This window comes from Acartia tonsa, chromosome 14, assembly GCF_053477335.1.
Source record: "Acartia tonsa isolate MP-2025a chromosome 14, ASM5347733v1, whole genome shotgun sequence".
NCBI classification, from domain to species: domain Eukaryota; kingdom Metazoa; phylum Arthropoda; class Copepoda; order Calanoida; family Acartiidae; genus Acartia; species Acartia tonsa.
In genome coordinates this window covers 102,353-122,508 of record NC_137273.1, presented here as the reverse complement: position 1 = coordinate 122,508, position 20,156 = coordinate 102,353, and the positions used below count along the sequence as shown (strand labels likewise).

General features: G+C 29.4%; 1 protein-coding gene across 8 annotated transcripts in view; it reads left to right on the top strand.

Annotated features, from left to right (window-relative positions):
- Positions 1-20,156, top strand: part of Rip11 (Rab11 interacting protein) — a 93,370-nt gene that overhangs the window by 58,065 nt on the left and 15,149 nt on the right. For 6 of the 8 annotated variants that reach the window (XM_080146779.1, XM_080146778.1, XM_080146775.1 and 3 more), the window contains exons 12-21: positions 120-205; positions 870-1,022; positions 3,204-3,341; positions 3,977-4,126; positions 4,603-4,746; positions 6,525-6,623; positions 6,932-6,993; positions 17,056-17,306; positions 17,532-17,614; positions 18,000-18,092. In XM_080146779.1, the coding sequence (XP_080002905.1) occupies positions 120-205; positions 870-1,022; positions 3,204-3,341; positions 3,977-4,126; positions 4,603-4,746; positions 6,525-6,623; positions 6,932-6,993; positions 17,056-17,306; positions 17,532-17,614; positions 18,000-18,092 (1,259 nt within the window). The remainder of the gene's footprint in view (positions 1-119; positions 206-869; positions 1,023-3,203; positions 3,342-3,976; positions 4,127-4,602; positions 4,747-6,524; positions 6,624-6,931; positions 6,994-17,055; positions 17,307-17,531; positions 17,615-17,999; positions 18,093-20,156) is intronic. The other 2 variants (XM_080146781.1, XM_080146780.1) reach the window with 1 other exon arrangement.

The following is a 20,156-nucleotide window of genomic DNA, read 5'->3' as shown; positions in this document are numbered from 1 at the left end:
TTTTATATATACATTAACAAGTAGAGCGCAATCGGTTCAATGGTTACCGAAATCCTAAGCTTCATACGTACAGACAGACGTAATTCTAAATTATATTTTTGAAATATTTAATTTTTTAGTTTGACACCCTGTCACAGCGAAGCAACGCCAGTTCCCTATCCATCAATAAACTCGGCCATGTTAGCAACTCCTCTACTCCGTATAGGTAAGTGTGCAAATGGCGCAATTAGTTATTTTCTATCAATCAGTATCATATTACTACTATATAAACTTTGCCACTTCATATAGATGCCGCATTTAATCATTGTCAATCAATCAATAATATATTAATCATTCTTACTCACTTCTCTATTCCTAATAGGTAAATGTGCAAATCATGTGCAATTAGAAATTATCAATCAATCAATAATATACTAATAATGGTAGCTACGCTATAAAGTTAAGTGCGTACAAATGCTGCATTTAGTTATTTTTAATCAATCAATAAAAAAAATCATGGTAGCTTCTACTCATCCATATAACATGTAAGTGTGCACAATCATTCTTGCAATGCCATGATAAAATAAATATCAATAATAAATTTTAATAGCCAAAAAAGTTATCAATGTTAGCAGATCTTCTACTCCATATAGGTGACCAAAATTTATCTATTCCTAGTGACTCTTTGACTGATATTAGATAATTTTTTTTTATAAAAATATTGTCAGGTTTGGCAAAATATTTCATTTCAAACAGGTATAAGATTTTACAATCGACAAAACCAAACACAACAAATCCATAAAATGGCAAACATTCATTCAATTATAGGTTGTGTATGAGGTTTTGTAAAATATCAATCAATCAATCAAAATATTGTAATTTATGACTAGCAATGGAGCGGAGCAAAACCTTTTTGAGCGAGTTGGCTCCAAAAAGGAGAAAAAGAAGGAAAATAAGGAGAAAGATTCGAAATCAGCCTCCAGGAGAAGTTCTGTAACTTCTAATATGGAAGAAACTGTACCAGATCCACCTTTTATTAACAAGTAACCTAAACTTAATGTGTCCCGCTTTTAGGAAAATGCCATATAATTTTTGAAAAGCTTTTTTTGGGTCATTTTCCCAAGGGCAGGATATGTTAATTAAAAATAGGGAGCTTTTATTGTATGTCTTGCAAAAATTGGGACAAACATATTTCAGTGATTTGATTAAACATAAAAATTTAAGTTTTTGCTATGATTTTTCTTTTTTGTAAAAACAATATCAATAACTATTTGTTCTACTGCTTTTTAGTATACTAGCTGAAGCTTGAACAATTATCAAAATAATACTTTTCATATTTTGCCTGTATAAAATTTCAGCAACATATTTGATTTCTAGCTCACTACCAAAGATTTTGTTTATATTAGAATATGGAACCTGTATAAAACTTAAATATATGCATATTCAACCAAATATTCAAAACATTTTGAAATGCATTTTATATATTTTAATGCAGTAATTTACTTTTCTTTAGTTTGAAAAACTAATAAATATTTCTTAGCTTCCATATTCCTTATATTCTAGTATTATATTGTGTTTGTCTGTAGATTAGCTTATTCTTTTCATTTGCTACATAAATAATTAGATTCTTTTAACAAAACTAACTTAAAACAAAAGAAATTTAAAGCTTTTTCTATTATTTATGATTAATTTTTAAGTAATGCAATTTTATTTTATTTGTTTAATTTGAAATTTGACCTATGAAGAAAGTGGTAGTTTTTTTGGCTATATTTTACCTTCTTTTCTATTTTTCTTTTAGAAAAACTGGCTCTTCTTTGAACTTAATGCCTAAAAGACTAAATTAGAACAAAAATATCTGGTTTGTTTTCTATTAATAAGTATCATGACATAATTTAAAGTGTTTAGTTGTTTAAACTAACTTGGTGTTAATTCAACATACTAATTTGGACTTATTTTGAATAGGAATAGTTTAAATAATATTAAAATATTACATTAACTAATAATATTAAACTTTGAATCAATGTCTTTTATGATTTGTCATTTAAACGATACAAAAATTCTATCTTATTTTGATTAAATTTTGATTTAGATAATTTTTTAAAATATAATAAAAATTTGCTTAATATTAATATGACTTTCAAAATAAAATTGACAAATAAATTCTTTATAAGTTATCTTGATTTTGAGAAGGGAATACTGAGCTGGATCTTTAAATCGTTTATAGGTGATTTAAACCGGGGCGATTCATTCAGCGCGCCATCAAATTAATAAATACCAATCTTTAAATTGAAATGGCATGGGCGATTCAGCGCGGTCAGTTGCGCCAAACCGGCGCGGCAATGGTACTCAACTAGTGGCATTGCCGCGCTAAATCGGGGTGATTCATATTTAATAAATAAATATTTTTTAAAAATTAGTTTAATATTTTATTGCAAAACTATCGTGAAAACATTTTATAGTTATTTTTAAAATAAATTTTATATTTTTTTTATATAAAACACCGTACTGACCCAGTTTAAGTTAAAAAATTGTATCGGCACGTATCGATATCTTAGTGAGTGCGCAGGCGATTTAACAACACTGCGCCGAAAATCTTATAAAAATCCATGTTTTATAGGCGCGCTGTGGCTAACCACCAGTGCACCTACGGTTCACCTCTGAATCGCCCCGATTCAGCGCACTATAAAAACGATTTAAAGATCCAGCTCAGTACATTACAATATTATGTAAAATATTCATTATTGTAAATCTTTCAATATAGAGGATAAGAAAATGTTATTTGATAGCAAATTACAATATTAATTTCAAGTAAATATTTATTTACTTTGGCTCATGGTTATTTAAAAGCATATTTATGCAACTTATTATTCAAATATTTTTTTTATTATGGTCAAGGATTCAATACCTTGGGAAGGAAAGATTCCTTTATGCTTATGAACAATGCAAGTCCAAGGAAGATTTGTTCGACACATTTTTGGCTTTTTACTTATTTACCATTTCACATTTTTAAAAATCATAAAGAAAAGTAGACAGTTTTTGTCAGAAAAAATTATTGTTTCTTTGAAGTGTCTTAAAATTAAATAACTTGCCCTGACAAAATTCTACAAAATAAGTATTCTACTCTAAAAATGTAAAAACCCATGTTGAAGATAAACATGCTTTTTATCTATGTAAGCTTAAACAAAGTATATTTCCTTATCCTCTATTTCTAAAAATTTGTATAGTTCTAGCAAAGAACTGGACCAGCAAGCCTACCTGGAACGGAAAGAATCTAAGCGGCTGAGAAAAGAAGAAAAGAAACGGCAGAAAGAAATGGATTCCAGGAGAAGTTCTGTTACTTCAATCATGTCCAATGTTAACAAGTAACCAAAGTTCATAGACGGCATAGCAACTCTATAAAATAACTTGTATGTTGTACTTGTATAGCTACTGGAAGCTACGGCTAAAGATACTAGGTACTGCAAATAAAATATTTTTTTTTCTTTGGGGGGTTGGGATTTTTCTCTGCAAAATATCCTAAAGCATACTCTACCATACTGAATTATCCTGGGGCGACTAATTGAGCCATTTATGAGATATTCAAATATACATATAGACAGATAAATATCATCAATAAAGTTGAAAATGAAATTCACTGATTTCACTAATTAGGAAGCCTGAAACTTTCAATTTTCAAAAACAGACAAACAAAATTTAAAACGCTTTCTTACAAATATTTCCAAGAATAAGACAGTAAATGTTAAATTGATGCACATTTACCAATGATGGTAAACAAAACTACCCCCTCTGTAGATTAGACTTATTTTATAAACCTTTGACCATTGCTTTTTTTGACCAAAAATAAACAAGATTTAATAAAAGTACCCAAAGGTTCCAGCCAGCATATGAGAGCATACTTACACAAATTTGGATACCAGTTTAATTTTCAGTCTAATATCCCCTGCCTCCCTGTTTCTTTTTCTACTCTGAGTTAATGATCATTTATGGTTTTAAATAGGGCAGAAATGACCCCACAAGAATATGCAGAATATAAGGAGGCAAAACGATTGAGAAAAGAAGAAAAGAGAAGACAGAAAGAACTGGAATCTTCTAGAAGAAATTCCATAACTTCTATCTCTTCTAGAATTGAAGATTCTCTTAATAACAAGTAATCATGTTAGCATTGATAAGCAAAAACTTCTCTATAATTGGCATTATGTGAATTGTCCGCAAAACACTCTGGACCAAATCTTGCTAATGAAATGCATGATTGCATAGTCTTTTTGATTTTACAAACTTTGTCTTGATGTCCTAACAGTAAAAAGTAATGCCTGTTTCATTACTATTTATGTTGCACAACTGACATATCATCAGTGGTGTTATGCTACTGTCATGGGCTTAGGTTGTAAGGTACATACCTGTTAAAATTATACGGGTTTATGAGTCTAGAATACTAGAGATAGCTCATCCATAGATTATCGGATACTTTTCCTGTATGAGGGGGGGGGGGGGGGGGTTGTTGATCTTGTGTAGTTTCTGCATTGTAAGTGTTGTCCCTAATGTAGGTAATAAATAACATGGACATATATACCTATTACATTTATAGAGTATCTTATGCTAATAAATAAAAATCAATTAACACAGGGACGAATCAGACCCAAGTTATCTGGAGCGCAAAGAGTCCAAAAGACTGAAGAAAGAGAGGAAGGAGAAAGAGAAAGCAAGATCTAGGAGGGGATCAATTAGTTCTATTATGGAGGACCCAGCTGAAAATATTCTGGAAAACAAGTAAATTAAATAAAAGAAAGGGACATTGTCTGTTTATTTTAAATCATCTTAGGGATCTTAAGGGATAAGACATTGGACAGTAAATTGCTGTACATTCTCCATCTGTAGATTAAAATTGAACCAGCTAATCCAGATTTGATAAAAGGCCCCATATAAAACTTTGGATATGATTTACAGTCCAATGTCTTCTGCACCCCTGAAAATCGTAGATACAGGGATTGGTCAATTGTAGATTAGTTAATGTTTCCCCAATTGGAATGAATACATTGATAGAGGGAATATTTATTTATCTTCCATTTACCTATCTATCTTCTAAGGGACAACTGTCTTTTAATATGAGTAGCATTGGACAGTTTGTATTTTATATAACTGTAAATTTATAGAAAAAAGTAAATTTTTGCATTTCCAATCAACAAAAAAATCTCTTCTATCTATCTATTCAAAAAGGACCTTTATTAACTTTATAATAGAACGACCTTACTATATAACAATCTTACTATCTAACTATATTTATTTTTATTTGTTATTTGTGCTACTTGTACTTATGGACATTATAATATGTTGTTAGTTAGATTTTTTTAATTTTAAAGCTTTGTTATTAATTTTTTGGGGTCCTAAGTAGTCTCCGTTTTATTTTTTTAAACTTCATATTAGGACAAAAAATGTCTTCAATCTTATTTAAGGTTAAACTATTATTATTATCTAAATATATTAGTTTATTATTTTACATGCTTTATATAATGTATTAGATGTGTTATCTTTAATTTTTTATAATTTGCTTATATTATAAAATTGTTCAAAATTCTGTTTATATTATTTTTGTTAGTTGTTATGTATTATTTAGGGATTTTAAGGAAGAAGATAATGGACGGTCAATTGATAACCATCCCCAATGATAATAAACAAATTTACCCCTTCTGTATATTAGTGATTGAAAAGTTCATTACTTCTAGTTTTAACCCTAACAATAAAAATTCAATAAAAGTACCCAAAGTTTTTTGCCCGACTTATAAGATAATTTGGATTTAAAACTTTGGGTTCATCCAAAGTTCAATGTCCCTCCCTACTAATTACCTTTTTATTTGTATTTATTAGGTATATTCTTTTTCCAAACCTTAATTAACCTAACCTAGCCTATAAATGAAATCTTATGCAGATTTTTTCTTTAAAGATCTAATTTATAGGTCAGTTATGTAATTTTTAAAAGCGAAGCTTTCCTATAATTAGGGTCGGTCCGTCCGTACGTCCGTCCGAGATAGATAGCTTTTATTCGTTAATTTAGGCATGTTAGAATTGTCCTATCGATTTCAAACTTTGCATGATGATTCCTGTAGTAGTTAGGTACGATTTAGAAAGCGTAGCAACTCTATAATCATTACCAGAATGTCCGTACGTCCATTTTAAACATGTTGATTTTTCTACCTTTTAAACAACAAATTTTTATTTGAACTATTTATCCGTTTGATCTGATTTTTGGTATATTAATTCCTGAGACAACAAAGAACAATATTATAAGCGAAGCAACTCTATAACAAGTCCTAAACATTATCCTATATCAAGCAGTTTTTCAACAAATTTACTTACAATTTTGCTTTGACTCTTATACTTTTATATTCTGATTATTCAGTTCAGACACTATACAAGCGTTAATGTTCGTTTGTCCTACCGTTTCAGTGCTTCGCTTTTATGGATGTTGTCATCCTTGTTTTGTTTTAACTATCCAAAAGTAAGTCTGCTATAGTTCTTAAAACCTAAATTAATTTTATCTTTTTTTCTAGCGGCTCCCTGGAGGGTTTGCGGGTGGACACCCCTCCCGCGTTGGCCAGAAAGAATACAAAGTCACCTGCACACAATGAAGTTGTCAATACTCTGCACAGGTTAGCCTTAGCATTTAATAAAGTATCAGGATATTTGTCTGTCTGTTTGTATCAAAAGATATCAATTACCTCACTGACCAACATGACTGTTCTTTTCAGTTAAGCTCCCCCTCCATTCCAGAATAAAACATAAAAAGGTTAAAAATGTTCGCTGAATTAGAATCGTTTCACAAACATTCTGAAAAAAATCATTATTAATAATATATAATATAATATCTATGGATATTGAAATAAAAATCATAAAATTAATACCAGTTTTGTTAGCCTGGGCCTTCGGCAATAAATATCTATTCATATATTTTGTTTAGAAACATGATGAATAAGAAAACAACTGAACAAGAATTGGAAGCAAGTCTGTTCCCTAAAATAGGTAATTTTATTAGTATTTAATCAGGGATCTTAAGGAATAAAACAATGGGCGATAAATCGATTAACATACACAATATTACCACTTCTGTAGATTACAATTAGTGGTTGAAAAGTTTGGACACTCAAATTGATGAACCAAACAATTAAATTTCACAAAGTCTCCAAAGTTGCTAAGCCAACGAATAAGAAAACGTTATTATCAAACTTTGAGGCATTGGGTAATAAACAGCCCATTGTCCCCTCTCTCTCTCTGGATCTTAAGGAATAGCATAATAGACGATAAACTATTCTTCACTTTGGAACTATTTTTCCTAAAATAGATAATTTTATATTTTATTTGAGATCTTAAGGGATAGGATAATAGACAATTAAATGTCAATTGGTCAATTGAAATTACACATAAAGATTTATTTATAGAATAAATCCATTATTTCTAATAGACTTTCAATAGTTATTTAAGTAAAGATATGATTTCTTAGTACTATTAGTAATGTGTTTCTGGTGATATCAAAGTTAATATACTAAAAGATATATAATAAATTTGATGCGCAGCTTTACCTATCAATGCCGCGGTTTAATTAACTAATTTAATAGATAAAATTGAAATAAATAATCTCTAAATCAGCCAATAGGAAAACAATGGAGAAATAATCCGAAATTAAAAATTGGGTGGGAGGGGGATGTACTCCCTTGAAACCCTTAAGTACCCCTGGAGGCCTCTAGGAGCGTTTCAGCTATTAGAGTATATTTCAGTACAGTTTAAGTTTAGATACATTTGATTACGTCTATGATAATAATTAGTAATAATTAAAAGCACTTAATGTCTAATTGTTAATTAAGTGTTTGTGTTGGTAATCTTAGCTTTATAAAAAAATACTATGATATAACCAAACAAGGATGACAACATCCATAATTAGTAAAGCACCGAAAACAATGAATAGACTTAAAATTCGATTGTAGAAAAGAGATAAATAGATTTATGTATTTTTTCCGATTTACCCTCCCCCAAAACAGTTATAAACGTAAAAGAGAATCGATCGGTAGTAAGTAAGATCCTTTTGAAGAGACAAATAGACAGACAAACATCCTGTTACTTTATAAGGTTTGAATAATATTATTCAAACCTAGATCAAATGGTTAAAGAAACAAAAATGCAGAAAGAACCAAAAACGGATGAAGATAAATATTGCAAAAAATATGAAATACCTTACGCCAAGAGGTTTTGTTGACTTTTTTATAGAATTATTGGCCTGAGATGGGTTTTTATAAAAATGCCGCGTTTTTCGACAATTTTTTAGACATTGATTGATTGAACGAAGACGATATCATTTCAACAGAGTATACAACTTAAGAATTCAAAATTTTTAAATTATTATTATATAATGTCTAATACTGCTCTAAAAAGATGCATTAATTTATATGCAGCAAAAATGGATTAAAGATAATTTGTTTTTCTTCTATGAAGGCCATACCAACAAAAGCGAAATAATTAAATAAATAGTTGTATACTCTGTTAAGATTTTGCAAATGCCACGCTTGTTTTGACATGTCGAAAAAATTGTCGTTCAAGATCAATGTCCCATACGATTTCAACAGAGTATACAACTTAAGAATTCAAAATTATTATTTTAGCCATTTGTAAAATGTCTAATACAGCTCTAAAAATGCATTAATTAATATACAGCAAAAATGGATTGAGTATAATTTATTTTTCTTCTATAAAGGCCCTACCAACAAAAGCGAAATAATTAAATGAATAGTTTTATACGCTGTCTAGTCAATCAATCAATCAAGAAACGTGGCATTCATCTTTCAAAAACCCATCTCTGATGATTATTCATATGTCTCTGTTTTAAGTAGATTTTAAAAAGTCGGTCTTTAGAAATTAAATATTTTAAATTGATTAGATCAAATGGTTAAAGAAACAAAAATCCAGAAAGAGACAAAAACTGATGAAGATAAATATTGTGAGATAAAAAAAATGGTAAAGCAAATTAATCAAATAACACTGCAGAAAATAGAGCAAAAAGATCAAGGAGACAATATTTACATTTTTATAATAAAGTAACAGGATGTTTGTTTGTGTGTACCAAAGGATCTTGCCAACTGCTGAACCAATATGGTTCTCCTTTACAATGTAGCTTCTCATAGATCATGGCAAGGTTTATAACTACTTAGGAAAGGTTATCGTACATAGAAAACAATTAGATTTCTCCCAAAAATCTGTGGGCGTAGCCACTGGTATTTAAAATATTTGTAAATGGGGTAAATTAATAACAAGTAAAAAATATCCAAAACGATTGTTGTAAATTAAATAAGATTTTATAGCTCTTCAAATATTAAAAAAAATTCACAAATATAAATCTCAAATAAATTTAGCATATAAAATAAATATAAGAAATACATCTTAGTAGTAAAATACTCATTATGTTCTATAGCTTCAGTATGACCTCCTCCAAATTCTAAAAGATAAAACAAAATAAGGACATTTTTGATAAAAATATCAATGTTAAAAATACATCATTAGATTATCTTACTTGAGATGTTATATAAATGTTTAGAAGTATCCTTACAAGTTTTCTGTTCAATTATTGTCTATCTTACGAAGTGAAGTTTAGGATGTTAATTGAATTAGAGTTCAAATTATTTAGTAGAGAAAAGTCTAAAATTTACACCTAGCCTCTAGGGGCTCTGTACTTGAAGAGGCTTAGAGGGGCTAGGAACATAGCTAAATACCACCCCAAGACTCAAATAAGAAAACAGAATTAAAATGAAAAATTATTAGAAAAAAAACAGTTTTGTTAGAACCAAGGGGCCAAAGTCCCAGGCCAATAAAACTGCTAATTTTATGAGTTTATTTTAATATTTGTGGAAAATTGTTTGTAATATGATTTGCAGCAATACTGGAATACTTGTGAATATTTTTATTCTTGATTTATTTGTAAATGTATTGTCACCTGTTGGCAGAAGACTGTCACAAAAAAGAAAATATTTCTGCAAGAAAAATAAGGAAAATCCAGGCAAATTATTTATACTGCCACATTCCAGGGATCTAAAGGGATAAGACAATGAAAAATAAATTGTTATACATTCCTAATAATGATACAACAAATTACCCCTTCTGTAAATTAGTGGTTAAAAGGTTTTAAAACTTAACTTAATGAGCCAACCAATTATCATTCAGTAAAAGTCCCCAAAGTTGGCAAAGCAAACAAATAAGAAATGCTATTATAAAACTTTGGGGACTAGTGAATAAAAATTTCAATGTTCCCTCCTTACCTGGCTACATTCTTAAAGAAATATATTTAGAATCAAATTTTCCTTATTATCAGTGGTGTGTGCAAAGCTCACCCAAAAAATTTAACACTCTCCTTGGCTAAATTATGGGGTACATAAGAGGATTTAGACCCTTGTTAAGGGGAGTGCATGGTTGAGAACACCTAGAAGGGTGTATCAACCCACACCAATAATTTTTTCATTGGGATGGAAGATGTTGATTGTTTTTTTCAATAATGATTTTACACTTAAAATCATAAAACCTAAAAAAAACTTTCTATCATTTATGTTCAAATTCTTCTAAAAACTAGAAACCTTTATTTTATTTAATATGATTTTTACTCTTTTATAGTTGTTCTTTTGAGAATGTTTCTCACATTTTATAAAAATGTTTCTTCCCAACCTTAATCATAAATATTTAATTTGTTTATAAGTTTAACAATTTATTATTCATTAATGAAAAATAAAATACAACTCTCATACTATAAGGAAAAGTATAATAAAATGCAGTGTACGCAAAAAAAATCTTGATAAAATTAATTTAGGTAAAAAAAACTCTAATTTCAAACTCACATAAAAAAGTGTAATAATGCAATAAAAAAATAATACATCCAATATTGCAAAAATAAAGGGTGTAATTTTTGTTATTTTCTGTAAAGTTGTGTGTAACCTTTAAGTCAAATGTGCTTAATAAGTCAAACTGTTCATAATTATAACCATTTCATATACATTTGGTCATAATTAAGAACAGTTTAACTTAATAAGCGCATTTTACCAAACAACTTACACACAACTTTACAGAAAATATGTGAACAAAATGACCCACTTTATTGCCTAAATAATTGAATAAAAACTTGATGTATGATTATTACATATAAATCTCCAAAAAATTTCATATATATACATTTGGTCATAATTAAGAACAGTTTAACTCAATAAGCCCATTTTACCAAACAACTAACACACAACTTTACAGAAAATATGCAATAAAATGACCCCCTTCAATGCCCAAATAATTGAATTAAAAACTTACTGTATGATTATTACACATTAATCTTTAAAATATAATAAAAAAAACTACTTGACAAAGGCAGGCCATAAATATGACAATGCAGCAACGGTCTGGCAGAATATTGTACTTTGTTTTACTAAGATTCCTTGTGCCTAAAAAACATATAAATAGGATAATTTATTAATTATACTATAAAAAAACATTGTTGTCAAAAAAAAAGTAAGAAGAATGGCGTATATTAAATGGATGTACGGACTTTATGGTAAATTGGTTTTCAAAAGTACTTGACAAAAGGCAGACAATAAATATGAGAATTCAGCAGCTGTCTGGCAGCTTTGACAGCCTCTATCATAATCCACAATCATATGGTCATCATAAACCTAGGAAAACAAGATTAATTTATTCAAATGAAATTGGATATCTGTGTGTGTGTCACTGTCTATCTGATTTTCTGTTTGACAGCCTCTATCCAAAGAGAGTACCCTAGAAGGGTTTTGAAATTTCTTTGATTGTCAATAATCCTTAGATAAAAGTAACAGGAGTTCTATGAGTTTGTCTCACTGTCTATATGAACCAAAGGATTAATCTAGCTAACTTATGATCACATATGGTTCTCCTTAAAATTGTAGCTTCTCATAGGTCCTAGGATGGTTTATAACTATTATGGAGATGGGAAACCACAACCCTCCCAAAAGGAGGGTACCACTACACTCCCAAGTGAAATCACCCCTAGAAAGACATTCTTCCCTTCTTAAAAAAATATTTTACTTTAAAAGTTCCTATAGGTCTTTAGGGGCTTAGCACTAGTTCCTAATAAAACATTTATTTTTTTCATCCTTGTAAAAATCCCAGGAAACTGTCCATAATTCATTCATTTGAGGCTGAGGATGGGATCCTGGAAATGAAGCTAAATGATAATATAAACATCCTTGACAAACTAACTGAGGTCAGTTTTCAAGACATGAAAATATACATGTGTTTATGTTTCAAGACAAGAAATGCCGCAACAGTATTTTTGCTTAAGATGAAACGACGACATTGTATTACGCTTTTATCATGTTATATATTATATGTTGTACTCACACGCTGTTTGGTTTGGTAACTGAAAGTTACTGATTGATTTAAACGCAGACGACAGAAAGAAAAACATAAACAAACATGTCTTTTTGTTTCTTGAAATCTCACCTCTAAGGATAATGATGATATCACTAATGATGATGGCATTGATGATGATCATGGAAAAAAGAAACATATTAGACAATTAAGCAGACAAGAAGCAATTGATGGAGGTTTTAATTCAACATATCAATTAATTTATTCATTATTATTATATGGATTAGTTTAAGATCACAATTTTTTAAAATTCAATGAATTTTGGATCAACTTTTGCAAAATATTTTTTGAGTAAAATAATTTAGAGAGTAGGTCATTTTTTCATATTTTTCTTAAGGTTGTGTGTTAGTGTTAGTGAAATGCTCTTATTAAGTCAAACTGTTGTTAATCATGACCATTTCATTTATATACATTTGGTAAAAATTAAGAACAGTTTGACTTAATAAGCGCATTTGACTAAATGCTAACACACAACTTTATGGAAAATACGCGAATAAAATGACCCTCTTCGTTAATTTCTATTTTAAAAATTGCTATTTGATTTTAAAGATAATTTTAAGTCCAAGATTTGTAGAAAAACTGTTACCAAATAGAATTTAAGTAATAAGAACAGAATAATATAGAAATTTATAAGCTGAATATAATTTAAGTTTAAAATTTGGAAGCTTACAAACTCTCTATGGTAAAATTTAACTTTTAATTATGATCTTCAAAAGTGAAATAACTGAAATTTATCATCTGTAACCAACTATAAAAAGCATAAAAAAATGTTAAAATAAATATAAAAATCTCTCAATGGCATAGATGAAAACAAAGCTAACAAACTAATGAGCTCAAATCTTGAGGGTTGAATTTAATTTAATCTTAAAAAGAACATTTTATACAAAATTCTTTCCGTTAATCTTAACTTTCATAAGCGATAAGAAAATGGCCGACAAATCGATGACCACCCTTCTGTACATTACAATTAGTAATTGAAAAGCTTTAACACTTAACTCAATAATCCAACCAATCAAAAGTCCCCAAAGTTGTTAAGTCAACAAATAAAAAAACTTTGGGGAATAACAGCATAATGTCACCTCCGTCCCTGAATCTCATACAATACGATACATGATTTTTCAGTATGACTTAGAACCGGTTCTAATCCAGCAGATAATAATCGGTTTCGAAACCATACTGAAAATTATTATTATAGCCTAACTTAAAAGAGTTTAACATTTAATGTAACAGAAAATTGTAAAAACTATTTCTTTTTTTTTAATGTATTTTTCTTTTTAGTAAAAATATAAAAAGAAAAAAAAATATATTTTGCTAAATCCTATCACACAAAGCAAATACCTCAGATTATTCATGAATATATTTTTACATTTTCTTCCATAAACAAAATAATAAAACTTTTAATATCATAATGATGATACACCAAATTACACCTTCTTTAGATTTAGTAGTTAGTGGTTGAAACGTTTTGACACTCATTTAATGAGCCTTAAAGTCCCTAAAGTTGTCAAGCAAAGGAATAAGAAAAGGTTTTTAAAAAACTTTGTGGACTAGTGTAATAAACAGCCCAATGTCCCCTCCCTTTACGTGGAGAAATTCAACAATTATGAGACAGGAAAGGGGGGTGTTGGACCCTCCCTGGAAAAGATTGAAGGGCAGGCTTGCCGCCACAAGGTCGAGAAAGCTTTAAATGTCATGTGTGACGTCATAAAAATACGTCCAAAAAGGAAGGATAAGAGGAGAAGTTGGAAGAGAAAGCCCCAAAAAAGAGATGGATTTTTATGACGTCACACATGACAATTTAGGCTTTCTCGCCAAAAGGTCCAGTGGTAAGCTGGCGGCCACAAGGTTCCTGTCAATGTCTAGTGGTAAGCTTCCTGCATTAGATGATTTCTTGATTTTTTTCACGAAAAAAATTTTTTTTGGTGATTCAGGATTTTTAGGTTTTGGTGTAAATGATTTCTATGTAAATAATTTTTGATAATGTTTAAGTGTAAATAATGGTTTAGAAATTTGTTAAAATATTGTTTTTAGTACCGAAGCTGCTCTTTAATTCACTTTTATTCATCAGTCCGTAAAGCCATGGGAAAAATGGAATTTTCTCGGCTGATATTGAAGATAGACAGCTGAAATTTTTAGTAAAGATTCCTATGACATAACACATCTATACATTGCTTTGTTCATCTGTCTGTCGGCCATCCTTCAAAAGATATGTATAAACCTTATTTTTCTTTGAGTTTTTGTCTATTCACTCTCTCTCTTTTCTTTGTTATAAAAACTGCCCATCTGGTTTATAACTCTATTTGTCCTTTTGTCCATAACATAATGTTGTTGTGATCATCTTTGCTTTTTTTATCACCTAATTATAAAAATAATTTTGCACTTTTAAAAAAAATAAATTATTTCTTTATTCATTTATAGAATAGTTATTAAATAGTATTATAGACAGTGTTTCGCAGATATTAAAATAAAAACTGGTTTAAATGTTATGATTAGAAATTTTTATATTCTATGACTCGATTTAATACGCTGCTATACATACTTAATTTTTCAGTATGACTGAGAACAGGTTCTAATCCAGCGGACATTAATCGTTTTCGAAGCCATACTGGAAATTTTTTTCTCCATATTTTTTAGTTTTACAATGTGAATTAAAAATATGATAATTAAAACTGTATATTAATACATAATTTTTTGTATAGAAAAGTAAGGAATATTTAATATTTTCAAATAAGTATTTTATGCATTTTTGCATAACAACAAAATAAATTGCAAAAATTATGTTTTGTAATTGATGGTAAAATATAATACAGGGATCTAAAGGGATAAGGCAATGACCAATAAATTAATTCACATCCCCAATGATGATACACAAAATTAACCTTTATGGAGATTACAACTTGTTACCGTTACAATATACATCCCCAATGATGATACACAAAATTAAACCATCTGTAGATTACAACTTGAGGATGACCCGTTTGGACATTTTACTGAATGAACCCCAAAGTCCTCCAAAAAGATATTTAGCCAATGAATAAGAAATCGATATTATAAAACTTTGGGGACTAGTGCAATAAACAGCCCATTGTCTCCTCCATCCCTGTAAAATATAACAGAATCTTCACATCATTTTTAAAATTTCTTGTAAAAGAAGGCGTATCAACTTTTTTGCTTTTTATTTAAGATAGCTAGCCGGTTCTTTCAGTAAGTAGTAGATGTAAAATTTTTCATAGAATTCAGATATGCAATCGTTTTTTTTTGTAGACCTCTTATTTTTTAAGTAATTTAAGTTTTTTAAAAAAATAATTAAGTCGGTTTTAAGGTACTAAAACGCAACAAAATAAAAAGAAGAAAATGGCCAGTATGAACAAAAATAGTAATATCTTTAATTTGACACCTTAATAAAAACTTTAGACCTAAATATTTTCTCAAACAGACATAAAAAGTATGTGTTCATATATACTTTTAGAATGAGAAAAATAATACGAATTCATTCTAATCAAAATTGAAAAACTTTTATAAAACTAAAATAAAAAATATAAGTTTATTTTAAGAATCATAATTTTCGGCTTTAAAGGGTTAGCTTGAATAAAACCTGAACAAAACCTAAACAAAAGACAATGCAATGTAGCAGATATTTTTTAAACACAAGAAACAATAATGTATTTTAACTGCATTGTTTTGAAGTTTATAAACAGACTGATGCATATTTGTTCATAATTTTTCATTCTTTACATGTTCTGTAATATCACTATATTTATTGTAGTATCTATTGTATATATTGTATGAACGTTCTCCTTTTTTTTGGCAATTCTATTGGTTAACTTTATAGGTTAAGCTTCGCGATTTGTGATTGGCTAGTTTAGTAGTCACAATTCTTAAAATAAACTTTTTATTTTTTTTATTTTTTATTACAATTTTTCAAAACTTTTTTAATTTCGCTTAGAATGGATTCGTATTATTTTTCTCATTCTAAAAGTATATATGAACACATACTTTTTATGTCTGTTTGAGAAAATATTTAGGTCTAAAGTTTTTATTAAACCAAGGTTAAAAAAATTGATTTTTTCAATAATTACTTAACAGAATTTTAAAAGTAAGGTGTCAAATTAAAGATCTTACTATTTTTGTTCATACTGGCCATTTTCTTCTTTTATTTTGTTGCGTTTTAGTACCTTAAAACCGACTTAATTATTTTTTTAAAAAACTTAAATTACTTAAAAAATAAGAGGTCTACAAAAAAAAACGATTGCATATCTGAATTCTATGAAAAATTTTACATCTACTACTTACTGAAAGAACCGGCTAGCTATCTTAAATAAAAAGCAAAAAAGTTGATACACCTTCTTTATATTTTTTATGTAAGAATTTGCAACATGTAATTAAAACTATTATTTGATTGTCTGTATAAAAGGTTGTTGTCAAATTATAGTTATTTATCGCATCGTATTATAGACAGCTTTCCGCGGTTATTAAAATGAGAAATCAAAAGTTATGGGAAAAAAACTGGTATTAATTTTATGATTTTCATATTCGTGGAAAATTGTCTGTATTACAATGATATACATGATTTTTCAGTCTGTTTTTGCTTTAAAACTTGTACATATTGTTCAAAATTATAAGTTTAATATTTCAATTTTATTTATAGATATTATCTTTTAGGTGAAATTAACAGCCGTCAAGCACCAGACAATCTGTCCGTAACCAGCAGACAGTCAACAACCAGCCGCCAGTCAGCTGTTAGCAACACTAGCAGACAATCAGCTGATACTTTTGGCGGGAACGCGTCTCTGAACAGCGAGAGCACTGTAGAGGACACGTGGCAGCCGGAGCCAGCGGTCAGCAAGCGGTTTGGCAGTGTTAGGGGACAGTCTGGGGGAGCTGGTCAAAACAGTCTTCCTACGTACTCACAGGTGATTTATATAGAGTAGCTTTACAAAAAGAGAGGGGTAGGTTTCTGGTAAAATTCGTAAAGGTGTGTGTTTTGAGCAGTATTTAGATATTTTGTTCTTAGACTTTAACAAAAAGAGCCCGTTTGCATATTTATTTTCTATTAAGAATGATATAAGTTTGTTTTTTTAACAATAAGTTTTAGAAAAAAAACAATAAATTTGGCCTTAAAAATGATAATGTTTCAGGCAACAGTATCCCCCATAACTCAGAAGCAGTATGAACCAGTTTCTCGGCAGCTGCAACAAACAGAATTCACTCCACAAAACAGGCATGACTAATTTTGGCGCCAAAATGTATTTATACTTAGGGATATTAAGGGATAAGGCTATGGCCGATGAATTGATGAACACACCCATAATGATGATACAAAAATTACAATTAGGGATTGGAACTCAACTTCATGAACCAACCAATTAAAACTCACTGAAGTCCCCAAAGTTGTTAAGCTAACAGTATAGAAATCAAAAATGCTTTTACAAAACTTTTGGGACTAGTGTAATAAACAGTCTATTTTAGCTTTTTTTAGCTTTTATTTCTCATACTTTCTTGGCATTTGATAAGAATATTTTCGGGGAAGCTTTACTTTTTGTCTAAAGTTAACTTCATTTTAATTTCCTTTAAAATGGCGCGCAAAATTTGCAACAAAAAAACAGGATGTCCATCAAGAAGAAGATTATCCCAGTTGAGGATGAAATGGAGTCCAGTCCTAGTCCAGAGAGTCCTTCTAGTCCCCAGAGTCCAGTCAGGTACCCAATATAAGAACGGGCATTTTTCTAGTCATTTAAAAACCCCGCCAAAAATGACTGAAAATTGCCTGATAATTTTGATAAAAATCTGTCAAAGGTAAATGTGATTCTATTCTTTAATAACCCTGTAACAGTATGTCAGAATGGTTGATTTTTCATTATAGAATAAAAAAGGATTGTTTAATTAAAGTCCAAGTTTATCCCTTATAACTATCTTTTAGGTAGAGAGGTAAAATCTGAAATTGAAAAAAAAATACATCTAGAATATACGGGAATAGTCCCTTTCGTAACATCGCCCCATAAGGGGCGATTCGTCGTAATTTTAAAATGTCTTTTTATATGTTAGGTTAGGTGATTGCCCCCGCAGGGATAGAGTCCCCCAAAGGGGCTAGAAAGAGGAGAAAAGCTCCTGTAAAAAATACGAAGAATCGCCCCATAAGGCGCGATGTTATGTAAGGGACTATACCCGAATATACCTGATATGTAAAAAGTATTGGCTTTAAACAATAGCACAAAGTATAAAATTTCTTTTGGGTTGGTTTAATAGATTTTATGGGGGGGGGGGGGGGTAACCACCTTAGCCATCCCCCTACTTGAGATTTTATATTTCAAAACAAATCTCAAACTTATTAATGTTAACTTTACAAGAAAATTTTACTTAATTTACTTATATTTTAGCATTTTGAGTATAGAGAGGTAAATCATGTACATAATGCCTTTTAGCTAAAAATCGATATATTATTACTTGGATGTTGCACCTGATTTTCATGTACTCTAATAAAGTGATACTAGCAAATGGCTAAAAAATGATATTTCTATCCTCTTTACTCCTTTCCCTCTCTCCTATCTAAAGAACGAACGGACCAATAAATAAGGTCCATATTAGCAATCTAAATTGACGACAAATTGTCCCCTATCAATATATCCATGTGTTCTATATCCATTAATCTATATAAACTTTATTTAAACATTTTCACACAAGAAATAAACAATCATATAAGAAACAAGGATGACAACACCCATAAGTAGAGAAGCACAATAAAATCATGGATGGAAATCACGAAACCTTTCACATTTGTTGTTTTATATTTTTGTAGCTTGACTGCCAGTCTGACGGACTAAATAAATTATATACTAGATGCTCATTGCTAAAGAGAATATTTACAAAAAAACAGCCGTTAATCTTAAATAGCAGCTGAGAAAATCACATTATCCCCCAAGCGTTAAATCTTAAAATATTGTTTTTAAATCTAAATAAGGTAAGTTATGGGATAAAAACTAACACTAAACATAGGTAGCTTTAGATATAGATAGTGCCTTATGTTAGTGGTATAAAATGACTCAAAAATCAGCCAGGTGACGTCATAAAAATGAGGGATATGAAAGGAGAAGTGGGAAAGAAAAACCATAAAAAAAGAAAAGTATAATCCCTCATTTTTATGACGTCACACGGCTGATTTTTGAGTCACTTTGTCCCATTACATTTATGTATGTAGCAATTTGTATATGGTACAATGTCTCGTAAAATTGGGATTCATATATTTGTAGATTTTTGTTTTTTATTTTGGAAGATTTTTGTATTTTATTTGTAATTATTATTTCGTTATTTTCAATTTGATGATAATATGTCAAAAACATCTAAAAGGAAAATTTTACTTTAAAAATATTAATTAAAAGTCGATTGCATTATTTAAGTTTTTTTATCATTGTATTTTTAAAATAAAATATAAGATAAAGGATATTGATAAATAATAAATTGATATCCAACCCTAATGATAATAAACAAAATTACCCCTTCCGTGGATTAAGGTTATTGTTAAAAAGTTTGGACACTGAAATTCAATAAAGGGGTCAAACTTTTTGAGATAACAAATAACACTTACCCCAATATTTGAAAACTAAAAAAGTAAAGTTATTCACCTTAAAATTGGAGACACAAGATTGATTTACCCGGGGAGGGATGGGACATTGGGCTGTTTATTACACTAATTCCCAAAGTTTTATAATAACATTTTCTTATTCGTTGTCTTAATAACTTTGGGGACTTTAATTAAATTTTTGATT